Genomic DNA, 25,084 nt, shown 5'->3' with positions numbered 1-25,084 from the left:
TCTTACCAACTCTGGTAATCTTTTTTTTCCAAAAGGTAGGCAAAAATGGTTTGTGTGTGTGTGTGTGTTTTCATTTTTGTAGAGATGGGGTCTTGCTATGTTGCCCAGGCTGGTCTCGAACTCCTGATCTCATGATCCGCCCACCTCGGCCTCCCAAAGTGCTGGGATTACAGGCATGAGCCACTGTGCCTGGCAGGTTTGTTATTGTAGCTTGCAATTCCCAAGTGGATGGTGAGATTGAGCATCCTATCATAACTAACTGACCATTCTTGCACACTGAGGTATGTCTGAAACTGTGAAATCTTGTTCAGAGAAGAAAGGGTAAACTATTCGCTAAGAACAAAAGGGAAAACAAAATGTGGCTGCCTCTAGTCAGACACTGGGAATGCTGGCCCCAGTGTGTAGGTGTGGAAATTGAAGCCCCAGACTCAGGCAGGGTGGGGCTTGAAGCGGACACTGAACTGTGGTCAGCAGACAGAGGTTCCAGGTGCTCCAGCTCTGCGTGACTTCAGACCAGTCCCGTGCCCTGTCTGAGCCTCAGTTTCTACATCTAAAAAATGGAAGATGAACAGCTGTTGTTTGAAGGTAAGGTCCCTACCACATTCCGGGCCCTGCCTCTCTTACCTGTGCTCTCAGTGTAGTTTCCCAGGTTGAGGATGTCATTGAGCTCTTGGTAGTGGTTCTGTTTAATGTAGGTGGTCTTTTCTGGCGTGTCCTGCAGCTGCATGGTGACCTCTTCCAAGTCTTTATCCAGCTAAAACACAAAGGCTCCAGTTGAGTCCAGGTCCCTGGCCCAGCCCTGGCAGCTAGGCCACTAGTGCCAAAAGGTAGCTCACAGGGCTGGGCCTTTACCTGTATTCAGGAGTGCCCTGAGAAACAAAGGGCTACTGCATCTCGGCGAGGAGATGCGGAAGGACCCTGGCAGCTCTTTGTTCAAGGAAAAGCTATGATGAAAGGGACCTGGGCTTTGGAATTATGTGTTCAATGTAGGCTTGAGCCTTGATGAAGCAGCCAAGCAAGCCCAGGGAGGCAGGGGAGGAAGAGAGAAAGAGCTCAGGCGCTGGACAGGCCTAGTGCAAACCCAGGGCTGCCCCTTACTTGCGGTGAGGTTCTCCTGGCTTGTGAGAACCCAGTCTCAATTTTTTTTTTTTTTTGAGATGGAGTTTCGCTCTTGTTGCCCAGGCTGGAGTGCAATGGCACTATCTCAGCTCACTGCAACCTCCGCCTCCCGGGTTCAAGCGATTCTCCTGCCCCAGTCTTCCGAGTAGCTGGGATTACAGGCATGCACCACCATGCCTGGCTAATTTTTATACTTATTTTTAGTAGAAACGGGGTTTCTCTATGTTGGTCAGGCTGGTTTCGAACTCCTGATCTCATGATCCGCCCACCTCGGCCTCCCAAAGTGCTGGGATTACAGGCATGAGCCACCGCATCTGGTCCTCAATTTATTTTTCTGTAGAATGGGGTAATAATAGTACCTACTTCATGAGGTTGTGAAGATTAAATGAGATAATACATGGAAAGTTTAACCAAGTGCCTGACACACAATAGTAGCAGGGCAACCTGCTACTATAATAATATTACTATTATTACAGAGTCTCATTTTGTTACCCAGATTAGAGTGCAGTGGTGCAATCAGTTTACTGCAGCCTTGACCTCCTAGGCTCAAGTGATCCTCCTACCTCAGCCTCCTGAGTAGCTGGGACTACAGGTACATGCTGCCATGCCTGGCTAATTTTTTTTTTTTTTTGGGTAGAGATGGGGTCTCTCTATGTTGCTCAGGCTGATCTTGAACTCCTGAGCTCAAGCAATCCTCCCACTTGGGCCTCCCAAAGTGCTGGGTTTACAGGCATGAACTACTGTGCCTGGCCTTATAATTACTATTAGTGATACTTAATAGGACCCACAGTGGGGAGGACAGACATGCAGGACTCAGAGCTCTGAGACTCACACTGTCTCGGAGACTCTGGCCAGCAGGGGCACACTCAGGAGTTAATCATGATGGGTCCCAGTCATCCCTTGTTTTATTTTTAGAGCCAAGATTTCTCTATGTTGCCCAGGCTGGTCTTGAACTCTTGGGCTCAAGCGATCCTCCTGCTTTGGCCTCCCAAAGTGTTGCGATTACAGATGTGAGCCACCGCACTTGGCCCATTCCCCGGTTATACAAAAGCCAGGTGCAAGTCCTGGGGCAATTCAGTCCCAGAGAAGCCTGGGCAATGTGAGTGCTGGGAGTTGGTGGGGGTGGTGGCAGTCAGAGTGGGTGGTGAGCATCTGTGATAGTACCGTATCTACATACATGTAATGGCTTCCATCCACGATTCTCGGTTCCTATATTTCTTGTAACAGTCTTTTGTTATAATATTGGGGCACTTTAGGCCTCATGAAACAGAAGCTCTCTCTCTTACCTTCTCCTGTCCTTTTTCACCAGCTCAAGGCAGGACTCTAATCTGCCTGTAGGTCAAAAGACCTTTATCACAGAGAGTCCTGTCCCATACCCTGGAGGAAGAAATGCTACAGAGAGGCCAAGAAAAGCTTGAACAGGCAGGCCTTGCTGGGTTTAATCGTGCGTTTTTGTCCATTCACATTTCTGCACAGTTGTCAATCAAGCCTCATGTAATGAAGCCTCCATAAACACTCAAAAGAACAGGGTATGGAGAGCTTCTGGGTAGCTGAACACGTGAAGGTTCCTGGAGGGTGGGGCCCAGGGAGGCAGGGAAGCTCCACACCCCTTCACCCATCCCTCGCTCTGTGCATCTCTTCATTCATATCCTTGGTAATAAGCTGGTGAGTATGTTTCCCTGGGTTCTGTGAGCCCCCTCTAGCAAACTAATTCAATCCAAAGTGGGATCCTGGGAGTCTCAACTTGAGGCTGGTTAGTCAGAAGTTCCAGAGGCCTGACTTGTGACTGGTGTCTGAGGGTGGTGTCTGATGGGGGTCAGGGGGAGGCTTGGGGACTGAGACCTCAATCTGTGGGGTCTGAAGCGATCTCTAGATAATGTAGTATTGGAACTGAACTGCTCGTTGGTGGGGAAAACTGGACACACATTTGCTCACAGAAGTCTTTTGTGTTGACTGTTGTTGAGTTGGTGCCAGAGCACAGGAAATACACGGTTAGAGGATTTTTCCAAACAGCACCCTGTTATGTAGTGTACAGGGGGAGACCTGATAAACTCTCAGATGCTGTTGTGATGTCAGGAACACAGCCATGACATTGTTTAATAAGCTTTCATGTGGGAGAGGAGGGAGAGACGTACTCTTTTCTAAGTGACTTGAGTGGCAGGAGGAGGATCAAAGGGTGGGGACGACGGGAGGCCAGACTGTGATTCATTTCCGGGAAAAATAAGCAGCATTTTAGAGTTTTAAATAGTGGCTTGGGTTTCCTAATGTGAGTGAACTCTTCATTGCTGAAGTGTGCAAGTAGAAGTGAAATGCACATGACACAGTATTACTAATCATGAGAGGTCTGATATTGAAGCAGAACGTGTAATGGGCTTTGGGGGACAGAAACCCTTCTTAGTTTGCTCTGGCAGCTGATAGTGGGTTGCCCCATCCTAAAGCAGTCATTTTTAGGTACACAGACAGTTGTTTGGTGGCTCTCTGTGGCAGAATTCTGCAAGCCTCCAAAAGGGCTGCCAGACATAGGAAATAAAAATACAGAATGTCCAGTTAAATTTGAGTTTCAGATAATGAGTTCTTTTTTAGTATAAGTATATCCCAAGTATTATTCGGGCTATACTTTTACTAAAAATATGATTTTTTTTTTTTTTGTTTTTATTTTGTTTTTGTTTTTTTTGAGATGAGTCTCACTCTGTCGCCAGGCTGGAGTGCAGTGGTGCAATCTCAGCTCACTGCAACCTCCGCCTCCTGGGTTCAAGCGATTCTTCTGCCTCAGCCTCCCATGTAGCTGGGATTACAGGCACCCGCCACCATGCCCAGCTATTTTTTTCCCCCTTTTTTTTTGTAATTTTAGTAGAGATGGGGTTTCACCACGTTGGCCAGGATGGTCTCAATCTCTTGACCTTGTAATCCGCCTGCCTTGGCCTCCCGAAGTGCTGGGATTACAAGTGTGAGCCACTGTACCCAGCCATGATTGGTTGTTGATCTGAAATTGGAATTTAACTGGGCATCCTGTATCTATTCTGGCAACCCTATGTCTCACTTCTTCCTTGCAGCTGTCCAGCTAGAGATGATGCTTCCAGCCTCCTCTGTTGCTAGGTGTGCTCGTGTCCGTTCTTGCTAATGTGACTAGGGCAGAACCAAAATATGTACAATTTTTGGTATTACTGTTTAAAAGGCAATCCCTTGTGTGGACTTGCTCTTCTCCTCCTGACACTGTGAACAGGACATGTCATCCACCCAGCTCTCCCGCTATGAACGAGGAGAACACCCTGGGGAGTGGCGGAAAACCAGAGGGCAGGATTTGAGCCCGGCAATTACCTTGGGGAGCAGAGCTGCCCACCTGGGACCTCTCACTTCAAGGTCATTAGGTAAAAGGGAAATAAACATATTTTCTCTGGGCCACTTTATTTTGGTGCCTTGCTTACCCAGCACTGTCACCAAGGTACTTTCCTTGGTCCCTCTCCTGTCCTCCTTCCTAATCAGAATTCCTTTATTAAAGCAACACAGCCTGCAGAGCCTGGGTCCAGGCGTAGCCCCGACCCAAAGAGAGGGGTAGTGGAGGGGGAGGTAATTTGGTTTCTCCTATGGTCTACAGTAAGCCAAGCCTGGCTTAGGCCCAAGGCAATCTGGCTGGGGTCTCTGGAATATTCAAGAGCCAGCTGAGAGCCCTCAGGACAAAGGTGAGGTCTGCTGCAGCACTCTCCTGAAGTTTCCTTTCACTTTCTCTTCTCTTGTTGTACATCATATAGATGTGGTAAGTTGCACTGGACAGCGAAAAACTGAGAGGGAGAGAGACACAGAGAGAGCTGACGTGGGAAGCTACGATACTCTGGAAGCTCACCAATCTCTCTGAGTTCCTTTCTGTCTAGGGATGGCTTGAATCAGGTGTTGCTGGCCTCCAAGAGCCTGGGTGAGGTGGGCGATAAGCTCATGTCAGATTCTGACCAACTGCCTCTGCAGTTTGTGTCACCCCTGGCTCTCGCAGCTGTAACTGCAGCTGATGAGGCTGCATGGTCAAGCGGCAGGGACAGTCTAGAGGAGCCTGAGAGTCCCTGCACGGGGTCAGAGGGGCTTCAGTGGTAGGACAGGGCCTGGCTACCAGATGTGGAGGGAGGTACCTCTGTGATTTTCATTCGCAGGCGATGGTTTTCTGACTGTAGGCCCTCCAGGCGGGATGTGCTGGCTTGGTTCACACTGGTGACCGAGGTGGATGTTTTAGAATCTTCTTTCTTCTGATTCTGAGTGAACTGGAATCGCCTGTTCTGCGTTGCTGCATCTGGGTTTGTTCTCAGAGTGATGAGCTGAAAGGACAGAGGTGGGGGTGGGGTTGAAGAGAGAGCCCTGGGTCCTTCCTCCCAACCCACACGGCAGACTCTCCCAGCAGATCCTGCTCTGGAGGTGACGAGAGGCCCCAGGAAGGCCGCTGGCTGGGAGTCAGGAGATCTAGGCTCAGGCCAGGCTCTGCCACTCACTTGCGTGTGACCTTGGGCAGGCCCCTTCCCGTCACCAAGCCTCCGTGTCCTTCCTGGCCACTAAGAGTCTGGTATCCTGATCCTGATGCCACCTGCATCCTAACCAGGGCCCCGGAGGCCACGCCCCAGCTGCCCAGCACTCTGCCTTAGGCCTTGCTCCTTGTGGAAAAAATAAGCCCTGAGGGCGACAGTTGTGACCACAAAGAGATAGAGGAAAGCGAAGGCCGCTGTTTGTTAGACCATTGATGAGCTCTGGAAACAGGCTGGTAGGAGCTCTGTCATTGACAAAAGCTTGTTTTTTAGCAGCTTAAAACAACACGTGGTTATTATCTCACAGTTTCCGTGAATCAAGAGTCTAGGCGTTGCTTAGCCGAATCCAAAGACATTTTATATAGAAAACAGAAAGTTGCCATTGGACTCTGATCTTACTTGTTTATTCTAGAAACATCTCTGGTCAAGGCAGGCTCTGGACTCAGCACTGGAAAGCAGGAGCTGAGTGACCCATGGCCCCTGCCCACTGGGACCTCATGGTCCAGAGGCGTGGGCTGGGGATAAAGCAAGGACTCAATCTTCACCAGGCCGGTGGGTATCAGGAACAGTGCCCACCACAGTGCTATGGCCTGCTGGGCTCTGAGGAGGATCTGGAGGGATAGGGGGAAGGAAACGCCAGGGAAGAAGCAGCGTCTGCCAAGGCAGGGATGCCTAGGGGAGGCGGAAGGGGAAGAGGAGGATGGGCGATGGAAAGGGTTCTCTGGGGAGATTAGAGGAGACATGAGGGTCCTGAGAGCCAGCCCAACATCTGAAACTTGATCCTGGAGCCAGGAGGACAAAGAGGAGCTACTGAGGGTGACAGAGCAGAGTGACACCATTGAAGCTTGGCTTAGAGAGTCATCTGGCCTCTTTTACAGGATGGGAAGAATGTCAGAGGGCAGGCGGAGAAGTCAGCGTTGCCCTGGAGTCTGGGCAGGTGTGAACGACGAAGGGGTGTACACCAGAGGTATTCCAGCGCAGAGCTGACAGTGCCTGGGGGCCGACTGCACGCCCAGGAGGATGGAGCACCATGGGCAGCCTGTTTGCCGAAATAGACCCAGGTAGTCTTTTCTCTCCCCTGCTCTGAGGCAGACGCCCCCAACTTGAGTCAGTAACTCCCCTCTGCAGCTCTATATCCTGTGCCTTCCTTTTTTTTCCCCCTTGGGAAAGGGTCTCACTTTGTCACCAAGGCTAGAGTGCAGTGGCGCATTCTTAGTTCACCGTAACCTCTGCTCCTCCAGGATCAAGAAATCTTCCTACTTCAGCCTCCTGAGTAGCTGAGACTACAGGTGTGCACCACCACGCCTGGCTTTTTTTTTTTTTTTTTAGTAGAGATGGGGTCTCACCGTGTTGCTTAGGCTGGTCTTGAACTCCTGGCCTCAAGTGATCCTCCCACCTTGGCCTCCCAAAGTGCTGGGATTCCAGGCACCAGCCACCATGCCTGGCTACCTTCCTTTACCTTTGAGACCCACTGAAGTCAGGCTTCCCTTGACACAGACCACCCTAATGGAGGGGCTCCTAAGAAGTCAAGGTCTCTGGCTCACCCACCCACTGCTAGGTAGGATGATGTTTGAAAAATCTCTCTTCAAGGTGGTCCTGAAGGTCAGACTTCAAATAAATGGAACATGTAAGTGGCTACTAAAAATGGTTTTTTTTTTTTTTTGGACCCAATAATACTACTTCTGTGACTCCATATTAAAGGAACAATTGGAAAAGAGGAAAATGTGTTATACAGAAAAAAATGTTCAATGATAAAATCCAGTGCTCACCAATAGAAGAGCAAGTGGACATGTAAATCCTGGAAACTCCCTCAATGACAGTTATGAACATGGGAAAATACAAAGGACAAAACATTAAGCAAAGAATAAAATGTGTGCTATGGTTACGACCATATCTTAAAAAGTATCACCACAGGCTGGGCGAGGTGGCTTAAGCCTGTAATCTCAGCACTTTAGGAGGCCGAGGCCAGAGGATTGCTTGAGCCCAGGAGTCAGGACCAACTTAGGCAACATAGGGAGACTCCATCTCTATAAAAAATTTAAAAATCAGCCAAGTGTGGTGGTGCATGCCTTTAGTCCCAGCTACTTGGAAGGCTGAGGCAGGAGAATTGCTTGATCCTGGAAGGTTGAGGTTGCAGTGAGCTGAGATTGCACCACAGCACTCAAGCCTGGGCAGCAGAGTGAGACCTTGTCTCAAAAAAAAAAAAAAAAAAAAAAAAAAAAAAAAAAAAAAAAAAAAAAAAAAAAAAAAAAAAAAAAAAAAAAAAAAAAAAAGCATCATCTCCTAGCCATTAAGAGAAAGAAAGGCAGTAAGGAAACACATCAAAAACATCAGCAGTAGGCCGGGCGTGGTGGCTCATGCCTGTAATCCAAGCACTTTGGAGGCCAAGGTGGGTGGATCACCTGAGGTCGGGAGTTCAAGACCAGCCTGACCAACATGGTGAAACCCTGTCTTAAAAAAAACAAAAACAAAACAACAACAACAAAAAAAACACATCAGCAGTTAAGAACATCCCAACAAAACATGACCAGTGATTGATTACTTTTGGGTAGTGGGACTACAGGAGATTTTGGAAAGACCTAGCTTTTGCTACTCTGCATTTTCTGAACTTTCTACAATGTGAATTGTCTTCCTCACAAGAAAGGAATGGGTAAAACTTTTAGAGAATTGCGAAAACTCAGCAATTCCCCTGTGCTGGAGTCGGAGGGCAGAGGCCAGGTGGTGGGGCCAGCGCCAGTACCTTCGGTACGAATACCAGGCAGAGGGTGATGGTGCTGCAGAAGATGATGACCAGAGCCACGATGCAGAACTGCACATTGGGCTGGTCCCGGGTTAGGAAGGAGACGGCGGCCCCGATGATGCACATGATCCCCACGTTGTAGACGCTCATCCCAATGTACTTGCTGTCGTTGAGTGCAGGGATGCTGACGTTGCGGGTCTCCCAAGCTAAGAAACAACCGAACAACTGAAATGGTGAACAGAAAGGGGAGATGATTGTTACCAAGGGGTGGCACACACCTGCTGCTTTGAGAAGCTGTGGAGTGGAGGGTTACTCAGGAGGTGGGCTGCAGGGAGGGAGGGTGGGGGGCCTTGCTGTCAGCCAGGCCTTCTGGATGTCACCATCTGTCTCCACTTGTGGCCCTGCTGAGTGGAGTCCTGCCAAGGAAATGCAGACTGGGGATGTGACAGCTGTCCAGTTCTCCTGCATCCCTGTGACAGCTTCATGCCCATACCTGCTCGAAGCCACAGTGGAAGGGAACTTCAGATAAGATCTCAACCTTCTCCCTCATTCTCTAGGGAAGACTAAGGCCGAGAGGGGGTGAAGGGGTCTACCCAAGGCCACACAGCAATATGGTAGCAAAAGTGGGCTGTGTTTCTAGTTCAGTCCAGTCTTTTTTCTATTAAGCTAAGCAGATGCCTTGCTCTTTTGTCTGGGACTTCTATTGTCCCTGGGTGCACACAGACACCCAGAATAGAGACTACATTTTCCAGCTCCCCTAGAGGCTAGGCGTGGTGTATTACTAGCTTCTGGACAATGCCTATAAATAGAAGTGGTGTGCATATGTTCTGGGAAGTGTTTTTTTTCTTTTTTGAGATGGAGTCTTGCTCTGTTGCCCAGGCTGGAGTGCAGTGGCACGATCTCAGCCCACTGCAACCTCTGCCTCCCGGGTTCAAGCGATTCTCCTACCTCCGCCTCCTGAGTAGCTAACAGGCACCCACCATCATGCCTGGCTAAGTTTTGTATTTTTGGTAGAAATGGGGTTTCACCATGTTGGTCAGGCTGGTCTTGAACTCCAGACCTCGTGATCCACCCACCTTGGCTTCCCAAAGTGCTGGGATTACAGGTGTGAGCCACCGTGCCTGGCCAAGAAGTATTTTTAAAGGGAAGAGGTGTTGCATTTCCTCCTTCCTAACAGCTGGAGTGGAATGTGATGGGTGGAGCTTCAACATCCGTCTTAGATTACAAAGGCATCTTAGACTCTGATGTGGAAGCTGTGTAATGATGATGTAGGGGCCACAAGATGCAAGGTGCTGAGATTCTGGGAGCCTTACACCAGTCCTAGATTACTAGGTTTACCTGAGAGGAAGATCTCCTGTCTCTTCAACCATTATTTTTAGGTTTTTCTGTGCCTTGCAGCTCTACTCCTAACCAATAGATGTCTCGACAGAAACGGACAGGGTAGAGGCCAACTATGATCTGAAGCAGGGTGTTGAGGGTTTAACCCTTACGGGTGGTCTCAGGGGACAGCAGGCTGAGGGACAGTGCAGGTGAGTGTAGGGCAGAATGGTGTCGTGGTGGGCAGGAGGAAGAGCCAAGCTGGCTGACTGCTACAGAGCAGCCCCCACCAAGAGGCCTTCTCACCAAGGTCCCTCTTCCCTTTGGCTTCAGCAGGACAGCTCTGGGCATCTGACAGCTGTGTGAACCATTTAACATCACACTGAGGACTCGTGTTTAGAGATTCGTTTGGCACACTGTGGTAGAAGCAGGGCTGGGCACAAGGCAGGGGGATATGGAAACTGCTTTGCCATCTGTTGGCTGGGTGACCTCATTTCACCTCTCAGGACCTCAGTTTCAACATCTGTGGACTGGGACTAGTAATAGTAATACCTATCTCACAGTGTTTTTGTGTGGATGAAATGGGAGGATGGATGTCAAAGGACTGTGTAGAACGAAATGTTCTGTATGAAGGTAAGTTCAATGCCATTTTGTAATTGATCTTATTTTATACAACCATGATTGTTTTCCTCTCCCTTGTCCTTTACCCTTTCACTAAATGTGTTATCTCACGGCCTGATTTATTCCTTTTTAAAAATCCGTTTTAAAAGGGGAAACTAGGCCAGGTGTGGTGGCTCAGGCCTGCAATTCCAGCATTCTGGGAGGCTAAGGCTGGTGGATTACCTGAGGTCAGGAGTTTGAGACAGGCCTGGGCAACATGGTGAAACTCTGACACTTCTAAAAATATAAAAATTAGCCGGGCATGGTGGTGCACACCTGTAATTCCAGCTACTTGGGAGGCTGAGGTAGGAGAATCGTTTGAACCTAGGAGGTGGAGGTTGCGCTGAGCAGATATTGTGACACTGCACTCACTCTAGCCTGGGTAACACAGTGAGTGAGACTGTCTCGATAAATGAAATAAAATAGGGAACCAGGAGCCCAGGAACCAGATACTGAGTAAGAGAAGAAAATCAACAGCCGTTGAAAGCCTATTCTGTGCTGGTTCCTTTACCCATGACCCACTGTGATCCCATGGTAGCTGTGCCATCTTGCAGAGGAGGAAGCAGTGGCTTGGCTAGGTGAGGTGACCTGCATGGGGTCCCCAGCGTGAGTGTCAGGGCTGGATGGGCACCTGAACTTGGGCTCTCTGACCGGGAGTCAGTGTGTCCTCCTATCAGCCATGCTGCCGATGGACCACCTAGCCACTGTGAGGGTCTCCACATTAAGCGTGGGCTACTCTGGGGACCTGGTGGTTGGCTGTAAATCTCTAAAGAGTGGCAGAGGAAACACAAAGTAACTTGTTCTTGGGCTCTCAAAAAGGAGAATGAGGGTTCATAGGCACAAGTTACACTGAGGAAGGTTTCCGCTGAGGATTAGGAAGAACCTTCTAGAAAAGCATTCCATGTGTAGTGGATTGAATAATGGTCCTAAAAGATATGTCCACATCTTAATTCCTGGAAACCGTGAATGTGACCTTATTTGGAAAAAGGATATTTGCAGATATAATTAAGGGTCTTGAGATGAGATCATCCCAGATTATCTGGAAGGGCCCCAAATCCAACGACAAGTGTCCTTATACAGGACACACAAAGGAGACCCTTGGGGAGAAGAAGAGAAGGCCATGTGGAGACGGAGGCAGAGACTAGAGTCATGTGGTCACAAGCCACGGCCTGCCTGAAGCATCAGGCACTGGAGCCGCAAGGAAGGATTCTCCCCTGGAGGCTTCGGAGGGAACACAACGCTGCCTGGATTTTGGACCTCTGGCCTCCACAACTCGGAAAGAATACATTTCTGTTTGTTTTTTTAAGCCACTGTTTAGTGGTAACTTGTTATAGTAGCCAAAGGAAACTGACACATTATCCATGAATGGCACAGGCTCCTCTGAAGAGGGTGAGCTCTCATCACTGGAGGTACAGAAGCAGTTAGTAAGGGAATGCTTGTTGGGGGCTGCTCAGGGTGGGCTGGGGGTTGGGGCCAAAACATGTGACAGTGGGGTGGACACAAAGGGCTGTGTATGCTCTTCCCAGCCCTGAAATTCTGTGGTTCTAAAACAGGAGTAGGGGGGTGGCAGTGGGATTTTAGTCATAAACCTTAGGGGCCAGGAGGCTGTGGACAGTTCCTTGCACATTCTAAATGGTAAAGCATTTGTGCTATCAAATATAGCTTTTGTTGACATGAGCTGGCCGAAGGTATTAGCTTCACTGTGAGGGATACAGTCATCACTTATCTCCAGCCCCGTCAGAAGTACGTGGGAGAAGATAACGAATGATCAAAACATTACAGATGAATCCAGTTTAAAGATGTCATTATGATTCACCATAGTCTAATTTCACAGAATGAGTCTCAGAATCAAGAAACATCAAGGCCAGAAGGATCCTGGAGAGATCCACTGTCTTTACTCAGCCAGGGTCGGGGAAGCACAGGTCATTGACATGACATGCTTTCCCACAACAGGGAGCTTGTCCTTCTTAGGGGCTCCACGGCATCTGTGGACAGTGCTCCCCGTTATAAGAATCCATCTTTACATGGGGATGGAGTCTGCCTTCCAGCAACTTGTCTTGGGGCTGACGGTTCTGCCCTCAGGTCTGTGCCACTCATTACTCACAGCTCTTCCAAGCTTCTGTTGATTATGAGTGTGTCCTTTGGCCAGTCTTCAAGTTCTTATTTCTATTCTGGGTACCTCCTGTTGACACCCTCAGGATCATTACCTTGTGCTCGGATTGCATCCCAGTGGTCCTGTTGCTTGCATGGGAGCTCAAAAGACTTCCATGGAAAACCATAATGGGATGTCAACTGGTATGAAGTGGGGACCAATCTTTGCCTTACAGTCCTCTTACATACCCTTCTGGCATGGCCTCTCAAAGGACACAGGATCAATTGCTAACACTTCTCTGAAGCAGCAACAGGTAAGAATGCATTTGAGCAGCACAAGAGATTCCAGTTAATTTGACTTTCGGAGAGCGCTTCATTTTCGGCCTTTAAGTGGGGTCATGCCAGGGTGAATGGTGACTCAGCCTTCCTGTGGAGAGATCTGAGGAGGGTGCAGTGACCAGCTTCGTGTCATGGAGGGCTTTGAATGGAAGCATGGTTTATATAGGATATAGGAGAGAACATTCAAGGATCAACCTGGGCTGAGATATGTGGAGCTGACCTTTCAAGTTCTTCCTAGCATTGGAATTTCACAATCGGGGGCTTGGTATGTGATCTTTGATTTTTTTTTTTTTTTTTTTGGAAATGGAGTTTCCCTTTTGTTGCCCAGGTTGGAATGCAATGGCCCGATCTTGGCTCACTACAACCTCTGCCTCCCAGGTTCAAGCGATTCTCCTGCCTCAGCCTGCTGCATGGCTGGGATTACAGACATCCAGCACCACGCCCAGCTAATTTTGTATTTTTAGTAGAGACAGGATTTTGCCATGTTGGTCAGGCTGGTCTCGAACTCCTGATCTCAGGTGATCCACCCACCTTGGCCTTCCAAATTGCTGAAATTACAGGTGTGAGCCACCATGCCTGGCATGATCTTTGATTTTAAAAGATGAGCAAAGTGGAGAGTGCTGGGTTTAGAGATTGGAGGTTACTAGACAGCTTTTGGCAAATCATTTAGCCTCTCTGTGGCTTACCCTCCTCATCTATTTTTTTTTTTCCTTTTTTTTTTGAGATAGAGTCTTGCTCTGTTGCCAGGCTGGAGTGCAGTTGCATGATCTCGGCTTACTGCAATCTCCGCCTCATGGGTTCAAGCGATTATCCTGCCTCAGCCTCCTGAGTAGCTGGGATTATAGGCATGCCCCACCACACCCAGCTAATTTTTAGTAGAGACGGGGTTTCACCATGTTGGCCTCGATCTCCTGACCTCGTGATCCGCCCTGCCTTGGCCTCTCAAAGTGTTGGGGTTACAGGCATGAGTCACCACACCCAGCCCCTCCTCATCTATTAAGTGGGGATGATCCCGCCCACCTCCCATGGACTTAGAGAGGATCTGCTGAAATGCTGGATATGAACACGCACTGGATGGCGGCAGACTGCTCTTCCTGGGAGCACCGCAGAGACAGCTGTGAGGCACAGCCACTGGTTTTTGGGTTACTCTCTGGTTAAGATCTTGATTCTGGCACTTACTAGCTGGAAGAGCTTGGGCAAGACACCAAGCCTCAGCGTCAACAGTTAAATGAGGATGTTATCTGTACCTATCTCATAGGGTTGGTGCCAAAACTGAGACAGCAAGTGGCAGGAACTGGGTCCACAGAGAGTGACTGCTTAGTCATGGAGGCTCTGTCTATTTTTACATTGATGAAGGCCCCTGGGAGACAGAGGCTCAACAGAGAAGTGCCCCCCACCCCACTCTGTCAACTGCTCTGCACCTACCATGAGAAGTCCTTTGTAGGCATAGACAATGCCGAGCCAGATGGTCATATGGGTGTTCTCACAGTGCTCCAGGAGAGGGCGAATGGAGATATCCCGTCCTGCTGGGTCCGGCTGTGCAAAGAGAAAACAGAAACTCCAGGGATGGCGCAGGGCGCTCTTCCAGCAGCTAGGTCCTTTGAGAGCCCTTTTCCCTCCTTGAGCCCTAGCCAATGCCTCTGTTCAGTGGCCATTTGGACCACATCTCCCTTCCTAAGATGTGGAGCCCAGGCCTCAACTAGCGTTGACTGCCTTCTGTTTGTTGGTAGCAATTCAACCCTGCCCTCCAGATCTCTGCATAATTCATGCCTCTCCAACTTGAGTCAGAGCTCCTGAGGGTAGAAACTGGGTCACTTCTGTGCCCCTAGGATCTTACACAAAAGCTGGCCCAATGCAGGTACCTCTCATATTTGTTGAAAGGCTGAGGGTGAGAATGAGGTCCAAAGTCAGGCCAGGAGGTCTTCAGGTATCTCTGGGGTTACCTCTGTGCAACTGGGGATATAGGATATACTGGCCTGGCCAAGCCTGGGGCCTGCCAAACCCTTCTGAGGAGACCCTCTTGTCCACAGTCCCATTGCTGGAGCAGTGATGGCAGCCATGTTATGTACCACATGACTCATCCTTGGCCAGAGCTGACTGGACAAAGAATGAGCACCTGACCCCAGGCAGTCAATAAGAGGCTTGTCAGATACCTGTGAGCTTTCCTCCTACAAAGTGCTCTACCTAATGAGGGTTGATGGAGGGGATCCTTCCCAGAGGATTCTGGCAGGAACTTGAATTGGGAAACTCTGGGAGATAATTGGCCAGATGGTGGCAACAGGACAAAAAGACACCCAGAGAATGAAATAGTATCTACCGTACATTTATTTTTTTCTGAACCATTTCAGAGTAAGTTGCAGATATCCTGACCCTTCATCCCTGAATATCTTAGCATATATTTCCTAAGGATAAGGGGATTTTCTTACACAACCACATACACTTACCAAATTCAGAAAACTTAACACTGATACAGTATATTATCTAATATATTATCCATTTTCAAATTTTGCCAGTTGGCTCGATCATGTCCTTAAAGCCACTGTGGTTTTTCCAGTGCAGGATCCAATCCGGGATCATTATTGTACTATGTGTCTTTGGTTTCCTTTAACCTCAAACAATCGTTCTGCCTACGTTGGTCTTTCATGTCATTGTTTCTGAAAAATCTAGTTCAGTTATTTTGTAGAAGTCTCTCAATGTGGGTTAGCCTGAATGTTTTATATTCAGGTTTTATGCATTCTTGGCAGGAATCCTACCTAAGTAGGAGTCACATCAGGGGGACGTGTTAGCACTTTGCGATGTTACTTGTGATCACTTGGTTGACAAGGTGTCTGTCAGATATTCATTTGAAAGGTATCATTTCCCCCTTTGTAATTAATAAATAATCTGTGGCCGCTACTTTGAGACTGTGCGAGTATCCTGTTCCCACAAACGTTCACTCAGTGGTTTCAGCAACCATTGATAATTCTTACCTGAGTCATTTATTACTTTGGTAGCTGCAAAATGGTGATTTTCTAACTCTACCATTCTATTTAAACACTGGGAATTCTACTGCAAAGAAGAGCTTTCCTTTCCTCCCATTTATTTATGTACATCAGTGTGCTCTTTTTTTTTTTTTTTTTTTTNTTTTGAGACAGAGTCTCTCTCACCCAGGCTGGACAGTGCTGTGATCTCCGCTCACTGCAAACTTCGCCTCCTGGGTTCAAGCAGTTCTCATGTCTCAGCCTCTCAAGTATCTGGGATTACAGGCACCCACCACCATGCCTGGCTAATTTTTATATTTTCACTAGAGATGTGGTTTCACCAAGTTGGCCAGGGTGGTCTTGAGCTCCTAACCTCAGGTGATCCGCCTGTCTCGGGCTCCCAAAGTGTTGGGATTACAGGCCTGAGCCACCATGCCCTGACTAGTATGTTTCTTTTAAATTCAATATCTTATAATCCTTTGCTATCATATTCATGTTGATGCTTAAATTTTTCCAGATTTGGCAGTGGAAAACTCCATGCTGCCTTCTATGTTCTTTCCACATGTCCCCATAATTTTTTTGAGCACTTTCTTACTTCTTGGCACAATGATTCCAGCACTCCTTGCACCTTTCTTGCTCCCAGCCTTGCAATCAACCATTTCTCCAAGGATCTCTGGTTCTTTTAGTGGAGAATGGTGTTTAGAAACCAAGATGTAGGCGCTTGATGGTCTCACTGTCCCTAAGTTGTCACTACTTCTAAGCTCTTTATAAAATCAATCAATCAATCTATCTGTTTAGATAAGAGCCAACACTGCAGAGTTCTTGCTTACCTTCCCCACTCCATATTTTCATCACTGTCCTCCACAGTGGAATCCCTAGCTTTGAACATCAAAGTATTTACTCATTTGTTCAGTCCTGCATTATACACGAAATAGTTGCAGAATTGATACATCCATACAACTGCCAACCACAAACTTACTAAGTAAAGTAGAGGATTCCTTTGCAATCTGTTTGCGACTGAGAGTATATCACCAAATAACTGTGTTCAGGATGCTATATTCTGATGGAGTTGTGCTGTTGAGGCCCAGGGTAAGGCCACACTCCTAAGGGTAAGGCATAGGCATTCCCAGGGTCCATAACTAGGAGGAAGGAGTACTTTGATGGGACCCAAGGGTAGAAGGCAGGCCTTAGACAGGTGGGGTTTTAAAACTATTTTTTTGGTCTTGTTCTCCAGGCGTGGCCCTTGAAGGAGGCAATGGCCTGGGCTTCTGTGAGCTGGGGGAAAGATGGTGTTCCCATGTGGAAGCAGGAGGAGCTAGGAGGGGTGGGACCTGGGGGTTCAGGCCATTTTGTGACCAGATCATCCTGCTGTGTGTTCTCTCAGGCTTGATTTCCCTTTTGCTGTCCCAAGCCACAGAAAGACTTAGCTTGACCTCTTTGAGTCCATGTGCATAGAGTCCACACGTGGGCTGGAGTGCTAGAGGGACAGCATGGTTTCCTGAAGGCTCTGCAGTGAGAAACACCCCAGAGGAAGGTGATCTCTGGCAACTAAAGTCAGAATGGCCAGGGGTGGAGATGTCCCCTTCACTCCTATCCGCCCAGGAGCTGGGCTGCATTTTATTAAGGGCAATGGGGGTTTCCTGACAACCTTTCATTGTCTAATTAAGGTGACAGAACTGGTTTGGTCCCAGGGTCAACAGTGACTTAGTGGCAGAATCTGGGTTTCTCCAATGTGTGACAATCAAGCTGACATCAGAATGTAATAGCACAGACCCATTCCAGTTATGCATGAATGGCAAACCCACTAGTGATCGTGTCTATTCTTCTACAATGAAGAGCAGTAATTTATGAGAATCTTAGATTCTCGGTGTGGAGAAAACTGGCTATGTCATACACCATTGCTCAATAGGAAGGTGTGCTCTTCACAGGAAATTGACAAGGGTTGTCTGGCTTACACGCCCCAGTGGCAGGGAGCCCCTCCCTCCTGCTCCTGGTGAGGTGGTACACAGTGACCTTTTCCTCCTGGACCTCCACTTAGTGGGGTTCACCTCTCCCCTGGGGTTCCCCAGAATAATTCCAATCTCCCTCTTTGAGTCTGGACACCTTCTGCAGGAGGGAAGATCTACAGGGGCCACACCACTGTGCCTTCCTCCACAAGGCCACCTTGTCTGTCAACCTGCTCGAGTTTACCACTGCTCTGTAGGCTTAGAATTGAGCTCAGCACTCCAGGTGGTGCTAAGCAAGTCAGCCTGACCTCTTTCTCCGGATCTCCTTGGCATTCTACATAATCTTCCACCCGTGATTCATATGTTCCTGAGGGTTGACCAAGACTCATCAGGTAGTTTTCATAGAACTTCTGCTCGCTCAGTCTTTACTTCCTTCTGCTGCTCACATTCCAGCCTGGCTACCTTTACCTTTCTCTTAGCTGCTCCCCTTCCCCCAACTCCATCCTCACTGCTCTGACCTCCCTGAATCCTGAAATCTGAATCCTTTTCTGGCCTTTTAGTTCCACACCCATCTCAGCAGCCTTATGCACAGCCCTGGCAGAAGGGTAGCAAATACCGTGAACCACTGTGAGTTCAGAGAAGTCAGTGGTCCTGGGGTAGCAGAAGTGCTCCCACAGCCACCACCCCAGACTCAGGCGCGGATCCAGAAATAAACTGCAAAACTCTTGTCGTCATTAATGTTGTCCTCATGCAGCCCCATCTTCCTGTCACAGGGCACAGGTCACAGTGGCAGGGGTTGGGGTAGCTTTGGGAGTGATATAGTTCCTGTTCCCGTGAGGCTGGGGATGGGCATCTGGAAGAAAATCAAGTGGCTTCTGCACTGAAGCGCAAAGCAGACTGTACAAGCCGTGCATGCTGTCTGATTCATCCTGGTTCTGCCTGAGCCCGGGGCTCACAGTGTTCTGTGCAGCTACACACGGGAAGAGATGCACCTGAGCATGCAACTGGCAGGGGCAGGTGGGCCACCTACCCCCAGCCCCCAGTGCTTCTTTGCCATTGTCGTGCACCAAAGGACCACTAGAGGGAACCAAAGTGCCATGCGAAGGGTCCAGCCTGCTGGTGGTAGATTACCCTCTGCTGGGGACATGGAATTACTGTGGCTCAGTGGGGCTGGAAATGGTGAAGCTGTCAGCAGCATCTTGTGCTACTCTGGAAGGCACCCACTGACCTTACATGAGGGCAGATTTCCAAGCACCATGGAGGACTCCCCCACTTGTGGGGTAGCTGTTGGGGGCTGTTGGGGAAGAACTCAGGCTAAACTTGGGCACTGCACTTGGCCTGTTCCCAGTGTGGACTGTCCATGCAGGCCAGGGAAGCAAGCACAGGGCACTGACCCCTGCAGGCATGAGAGTCAGGGGCTAAGCCCAGGCTTCAGCCTCTTCTGAACAGTATAATATTTGCACTGTCCTAAGAATGTTTCTCTTGCTCTGCATAGCTGGCCTGCAAAATTTTTCAACTTGCCTTTTTTCTTCTTTACTTTTTTTTTTTCTTACTTGTTGCTCTCTTTGGCAATTGCCTAATAAATCATTCATTCATTCATTCAGCGCATAACTGTTAAGCACTACCATTTGCCAGATACTGTTCTGGGCATGGGGCATGTAGCAATAACCTGGATAGACAAAGCCCTGTCCTCATGGCTCTCCCATTCCAGTAAGACCAGGACAGCTCCCATGAGAGGCAGCCTCAGAGAGAGAGACAGGGCTGACTTCACCTGATAACATCAGCCATAAGGACACCAAGAGCTGCCTTATCATGAGTGACAATGATGTACTCCTTGCTTGGTTGGGAACTCTACCCATCATCTTGTTGAAGTCATAAAAATCCAATAAGGTGTTACACTTATTTCACAGATGAGGAAACAGAGGCACAGAGAGAGGAAGTAACTTGCCAGCGATCTCCAGCTAGTATGTATTGGGCTGAGATTAAACCCAGGTGTGTCTGACTCTCAAACCAGTGCTCCTTCTTCCTTCACGGTGAGCCTTCCCCGATGTGCCCTCTCACATGCATCACGTGAGACTGGCTCTATAAACTGCAATGTGCTTATTTGAGGGAGGAAGAACTTAATCATTAGACATTCAATAGTGGCTTCCCTGAAGCCCCCAGAGCTTTAGGGTGAAGGCTGGGCTTTGGTACTGTGAGCTGAACTCAGGCTGATAAAATGCTCTTTCCTGCCTGGCAGGGCGCCATGCTCAGCAGTGTGGCCACACGGATGTCGGACGGCCAGAAGATGGAAGTACTCACACCTGACTTCTGGTCAGGCTGCTGCTCAGCAGGAGGCACGCAGAAGCTGCCCGGGAAAGCCTCTCCCATCTGTGCAGCAAAAGAAGAGCAGCTGGCCCGAGAGTCCCTCTGCATAATGTAATTACTCACAATGTAGGTCAGTGGCCCCTGCAAACATCCCGCTCTGTCCGGTTGCAGATACTGACAGGCAGGGAGTCGGAGCATGCGTTGGGGTGTGGAGGCCTGAAAGGTCGAAAGCCTCGATCCTGCTACAGACCTGCTGGGTGATCGTGGGCACATCCCTGCCCTTTTCTAGACCTCAGTTTCCCATTTGTAAAGGGAGGTCATGGGTTAAGTTACAGTGTAGTTAGTGGGAGTCTGAGTCATTGAGGGATGACCATATCTGTCCTACATTTCATGACTGTATTTGTCCTATATTCATTCATTTGAAATCGACACCATGAGGATTTGTCACGTGCCTGCTGTGTGTCATGCGCCATGTTGGTGCGGGGGCACTGGGCGAATGAGACAGACATGGTGCTTGTCTTTTTGCAGGGTACATTCCAGTGGAAAGGGGCTGTTCGACAAACAGGCATTCAACAAAGCACACAGTACAGCTATGAATACAAGCGGTGATAAATATCCTTAAAGGGAGCTACGGGCACTTGGAGGGGTGCTAATGGGGGAACCTGTTTCAGATCAGGTAGTCTGGGATGGCTACTCTGCAGTGGTGACATCTAGTCTGAGACCTGGCAGATGAGAAATGCCAGCCATGTGAAAAGCTAGGGGAAGCACACGCATGGTAGAAGGCATGGCAAGGGAAAAGAACCTGAAATGCAAAGACTTCAGCATATTTTAGGACCCCTCCTGTGGCCAGCAAGGCTGAAATGTGATAAGCCAGAGGACAGCATGGCTTCTCACTCGATAACACGAGCACAAACTGCCCGGGGAGCTTGTTACAATGCAGATTCAGGTGCGCAGGCCTGGGTGGGGCGTGGGATGCTGCATTTCTAAGCAGCTCCAGGTGAGGAGCCAATCCAGGGGTCACCCTTTGGGCAGCAAGGCCTCAAAGGATTTTAAACAACAGGGTAACATTTGGTTCTCAGCTTAGAAGCTGTCTGGTTAAGAACGCAGATACTCTTTGTCACCTGCACACATCTGACACAGAGAGTGATGACTCGGCACAAGGGCAGACTTGACAGGGCCACTTTGTGTGTTTCTGACCCTGGACAGCAGACATTGACAGTCATGTGCTTCTGTGTGTCCTGTGCAGGGCTGGCCAGGGTGGTTAGGGCTGGGGAGAGACAGGCCCCGGGCAGGGAGGGTGGGGCGTCCAGAGGGTGCATATGAGGGCCACACGATTAACACTGATCACGGGGCTCTTGGCTTGAGTAGCTTGGACCTTTCATTCTTGCCACTGTTGTGGGTGGAATGGGTTCCTAGGCCCAGCCTGGCCGGTGCTCCTGTGAGGAAGGGGGTGCTTTCTGCCTTCTAACAATCTCCGGGAAGCTAGCATGCAGAACAGTCTCCCTGGGTCATCTCTCCTTTTTTTCTTTATTTAAATTCCAAAGTTGATTTTTTTAAGTATATGGTAAAATTGGTATGTTTTTCTGCTGGGGCTGAGTGTAGGTGTGCATGTAAATGTGAGTTTGTGTGAGGGTATGTGTTGAGGGTGTGTGTTGAGTGTGTGTGTGTTGGGTGTGTGTGTTGGTGTGTGCATGTGTTGGGTGTGTTAGGGTGAGTGCGAGTGTGTGTGTTAGGGTGTGTGTTGGGTGTGTGTACATGTGTTGGGGTGTGTGTGTTAGGGGGTGTGTATGTGTATTGGGGTGTGTGCATGTGTTTGGTGTCTGTGTTAGGGCGTGTGAGTGTGTTAGGGTGTGTGTGAATGTGTTAGGGTGTGTATGTGTTGGGGTGTGTGCATGTGTTTGGTATGTGTTGGGGGAGTGTGTGTTAGGATATGTGTGTATTGGGTGTGTGTGTGTTGGGGTGTGTGCATATGTTGGGTGTGTATGTGTTAGGGTGTGTGTGTTGGTTGTGTGTGCATGTGTTGGGTGTGTGCTTGTGTTAGAGAGTGTGTTTGGCCTTCCAAGCTGCATTTCAGAGTCTTGAGATAGTTCTCCTTTCCTGGAAGGCAGGTGAGTCAGCATGGCCTCTTTTGGGGAACATGGGGGATGCCTAGGCCGGGAGGGGAAAGGGCCCTGGGCTCAGATCCCAAGTCGACCTCTGGCTACCCCCTGTGTGACTTTGCACATGTCTCCCAGCCTCTCCGAGCTATGACTTCCTCATCTCCAACCTCTAGGGCTGGCAAGATGATCAAAGCAGGTGAGCGGTATGATTCGCAGGCTGGGGAGACTGGAAAGCCTGAGCCCCATGTGGAAACCATCGTTATTATCTCCTGCTGCAGAGAGCCACAGAGAGCTGGAGCTGGAGGAATCTTCCAGATCCCTCAGGGGCTGGACTGCTTATCTCCATAGCAGCAGCCCCGCACCTCTGAGGCAGCAAAGCTAGAAGCTGTCATTTCAAGGTAAGATTTCTTTTTTTTTGGTAGAATGTTATGATGACAAGTTTGGGTGATTTCTTTTTTTTTTTTTTTTTTTCAGAATCAGAGATCTGGAAGGGACATGTGAGGTCACCTACCAGGGCTTCTTAACATGGCCACTTCCAACCATTTTGCTTTGGGGGTGCAGAGGTAAATCCTTTGTTGTGAGGGACTATTCTGTGTTCAGGGTGCACAGAACCCCTGAACCCCAGGTACTAGAGGCCATGAATGTCCTCTAGTCACTGTGACAGTCCTGATCTCCCTCCCATCTGCCCATTTCTATACATGAAGGGGCTTCTGCACTGATCCAATTTCTCTTCTTATAGATGGAGAAACCAGGCCCAGAAAAGAACCTGGAACAAGCAGCTGTTTTGGCAGCCAGGCGAGATCCTCCCAGAGAGAGCTGTGCCTCTTGTGGAAAGTGCTTGCTCCTCCTCACTCACCTTCAGGAAGTTCTACTAAAATTCAGAAGCTGCTTGAGGGTAAGGGGAGCACCGTGCATCTGTGACCCAGGAACAGGACCTGGGGCCTACAGGAAAGGCCCGGGAGAGGGCAGGAATCTCCAGCAGGCTCAGGACCTCTCCAGGACCCGACTAAAACACCCAGGAGGCCCCAGCTGACGCGCGACAAGGAACTATTCACATGGTCATCTGATTTTTGTCGAAGCCGAATTACTGAGTGGAAATTTCTGCTTGCTGACCTCTGGCAAGCAAATCCCTTTTCTCTGAGGCCCCTTCTGTGCCAACATTCAGTGATTCTGTGGTAGCAACACCAGACAGGAGCTGACACCCCCAGGCCTGGCTGCTGGGGTCTTGCCTGTACCCCACCCTCAGCAGGATGGGGCAGCCTGGACACTTTGTGCCCCAACCTAGCAGAAATCAGCAGGATGGCATTGCCAGGGGTTGCAACCAGTGGCCGAACCACCTCTGTCCTGAGAGTGCAGCCCTGCTTTCCTCCTGCACTCCAGGGACAAGCCTGGCCCACCAGCAGCAGGCAGAGCCGAGGTGGTGGGTGGGGCCACTGTAGGACCCTGACCCGGCAGGCAGACAATGGGGAGAATGATGACAGGAGACAGAGAAAGAAAAAAAGGAGCTGAAGAGGAACCTAGTGCCTCAGATGTGACACAGTACAGTAAGAGCCATCAACTAAGCCTGGAGAAGAAATAAAGCAAGAACATGATGAGGGCATAGTCGTATGGCTTATGCCTAGCACTAAATGACTGGGAGAGAAAAACACCTCACCGTTACTTAAGAGGTCATTGTGAGACAGGATAGAAATTTAACCATGAAGGTCTTCCAGTGGCTCGTCCAAGGCCACAGAACAAATAAAAACCACAAACATCATATAAAACGTGAAAGGGGTACCTCCTCGATCGCCTTCTCTCTCATTTGCTTTTGCCCCCTTCCCCTGCCCAGGGCCACAGCCCAGCACTGGCCTGAAACTCCTCCTTTCCTGCTGTCTGCTTCTCAGCTTCTTGGTCCCCACTTTCCTGCCCATTCAGTGAGCTTCTTGGAAAAGGGGTCTGGGTCAGGCGTGGCGGCTCATGCCTCTAATCCCAGCACTTTGGGAGGCCGAGGCAGGTGAACTGCCTGAGCTCAGGAGTTCACGACCAGCATGGGCAACACAGTGAAACCCTGTCTCTACTAAAATACAAAAAAAATTAGCTGGGCGTGGCAGCAGGCGCCTGTAGTCCCAGCTATGCAGGAGGCTGAGACAGAAGAATTGCTTGAACCTAGGAGGCGGAGGTTGCAGTGAACTGAGATTACACCATTGCATTCCAGCCTGGGTGACAGATTAAGACTCCATCTCAAAAGAAAAAAAAAAAAGACTCCCACAGCTCTCCAGCCCAGTTCTGCTGAATTGCTCCCCATCACTTCCAAAGAACTCCTGGTGGCCAGATGCAGAGGACCCTATTTAGTCCTCTGCTTCTGGGCCCTCCACCCCCTCCCTACCTCCAGCCACCAGGGGCACCCTCTCCTCCTGCCTACCATCTCCCAGTCTGAACTCATCGCCTTCTCCCTTAAACCTGCTGTTCCTCCTGGGTTGGCTGGCTCAGCAAGCAGCCCACCGTTTGCCCAGGTGAGACCAGAACCTGGTGTCTCTCCAGGCTTTGTCACTCCTCGGTGCCCACCCTGGCACCAACATCCAGCTGCCTGTCGCATGCAGGTGGGTCCACCTGTGTGAGGTTCTCTCCTCTCTGCCCCTCTGCCCTCCCAGCTGCCCAGGCTCTTGCTCCTGGTCAGGACCTGGCCTCCTTTCTCGTCTCTCCCCACCCTATTCCTCCTCCATGTTGCCTCCAAGTGATCGTCCACACGGTGCTAATCCCATGCTCCAAGACCTTCAGCAACTCCCCAGACTGCAGGAAAGACGTCCAGGCCCCACCATCCTGGCCCCCATGCCCCTCTGTGATCTGAGCCCCCATGCCTGCCCAGCCTTGTCCCCATCCCCCAGTCTCAGTCACGACTCAGTCCATCATCTCTCCTCCTGGTGCCCTTATTGTGGGGTTCCCTCGCCCTGGGGTACCCTTCTTCATAGCATGGTGAGGTTCACATCCATTCCTCCAGGCCTCTGGGGCTCTTCCACATCCACTG

The 25,084-nt window shown here is 49.6% G+C and overlaps 1 protein-coding gene across 1 annotated transcript in view; it reads right to left on the bottom strand.

The window, feature by feature from the left end:
• The window catches only part of GABBR2 (gamma-aminobutyric acid type B receptor subunit 2), a 429,129-nt gene that overhangs the window by 8,166 nt on the left and 395,879 nt on the right, over nucleotides 1-25,084 (bottom strand). Inside the window, exons 14-17 of the mRNA XM_017527825.2 lie at nucleotides 14,194-14,304; nucleotides 8,362-8,586; nucleotides 5,238-5,420; nucleotides 625-754 (exon numbers count right to left, since the gene is read on the bottom strand). Coding sequence (XP_017383314.1) covers nucleotides 625-754; nucleotides 5,238-5,420; nucleotides 8,362-8,586; nucleotides 14,194-14,304 — 649 coding nt within the window. The remainder of the gene's footprint in view (nucleotides 1-624; nucleotides 755-5,237; nucleotides 5,421-8,361; nucleotides 8,587-14,193; nucleotides 14,305-25,084) is intronic.

The sequence above is a fragment of the Cebus imitator genome, unplaced genomic scaffold, assembly GCF_001604975.1.
Source record: "Cebus imitator isolate Cc_AM_T3 unplaced genomic scaffold, Cebus_imitator-1.0 Scaffold51, whole genome shotgun sequence".
Taxonomy (NCBI): domain Eukaryota; kingdom Metazoa; phylum Chordata; class Mammalia; order Primates; family Cebidae; genus Cebus; species Cebus imitator.
Note: the sequence above shows the minus strand (reverse complement) of the source record. Positions and strands in the feature narration are given on the sequence as shown.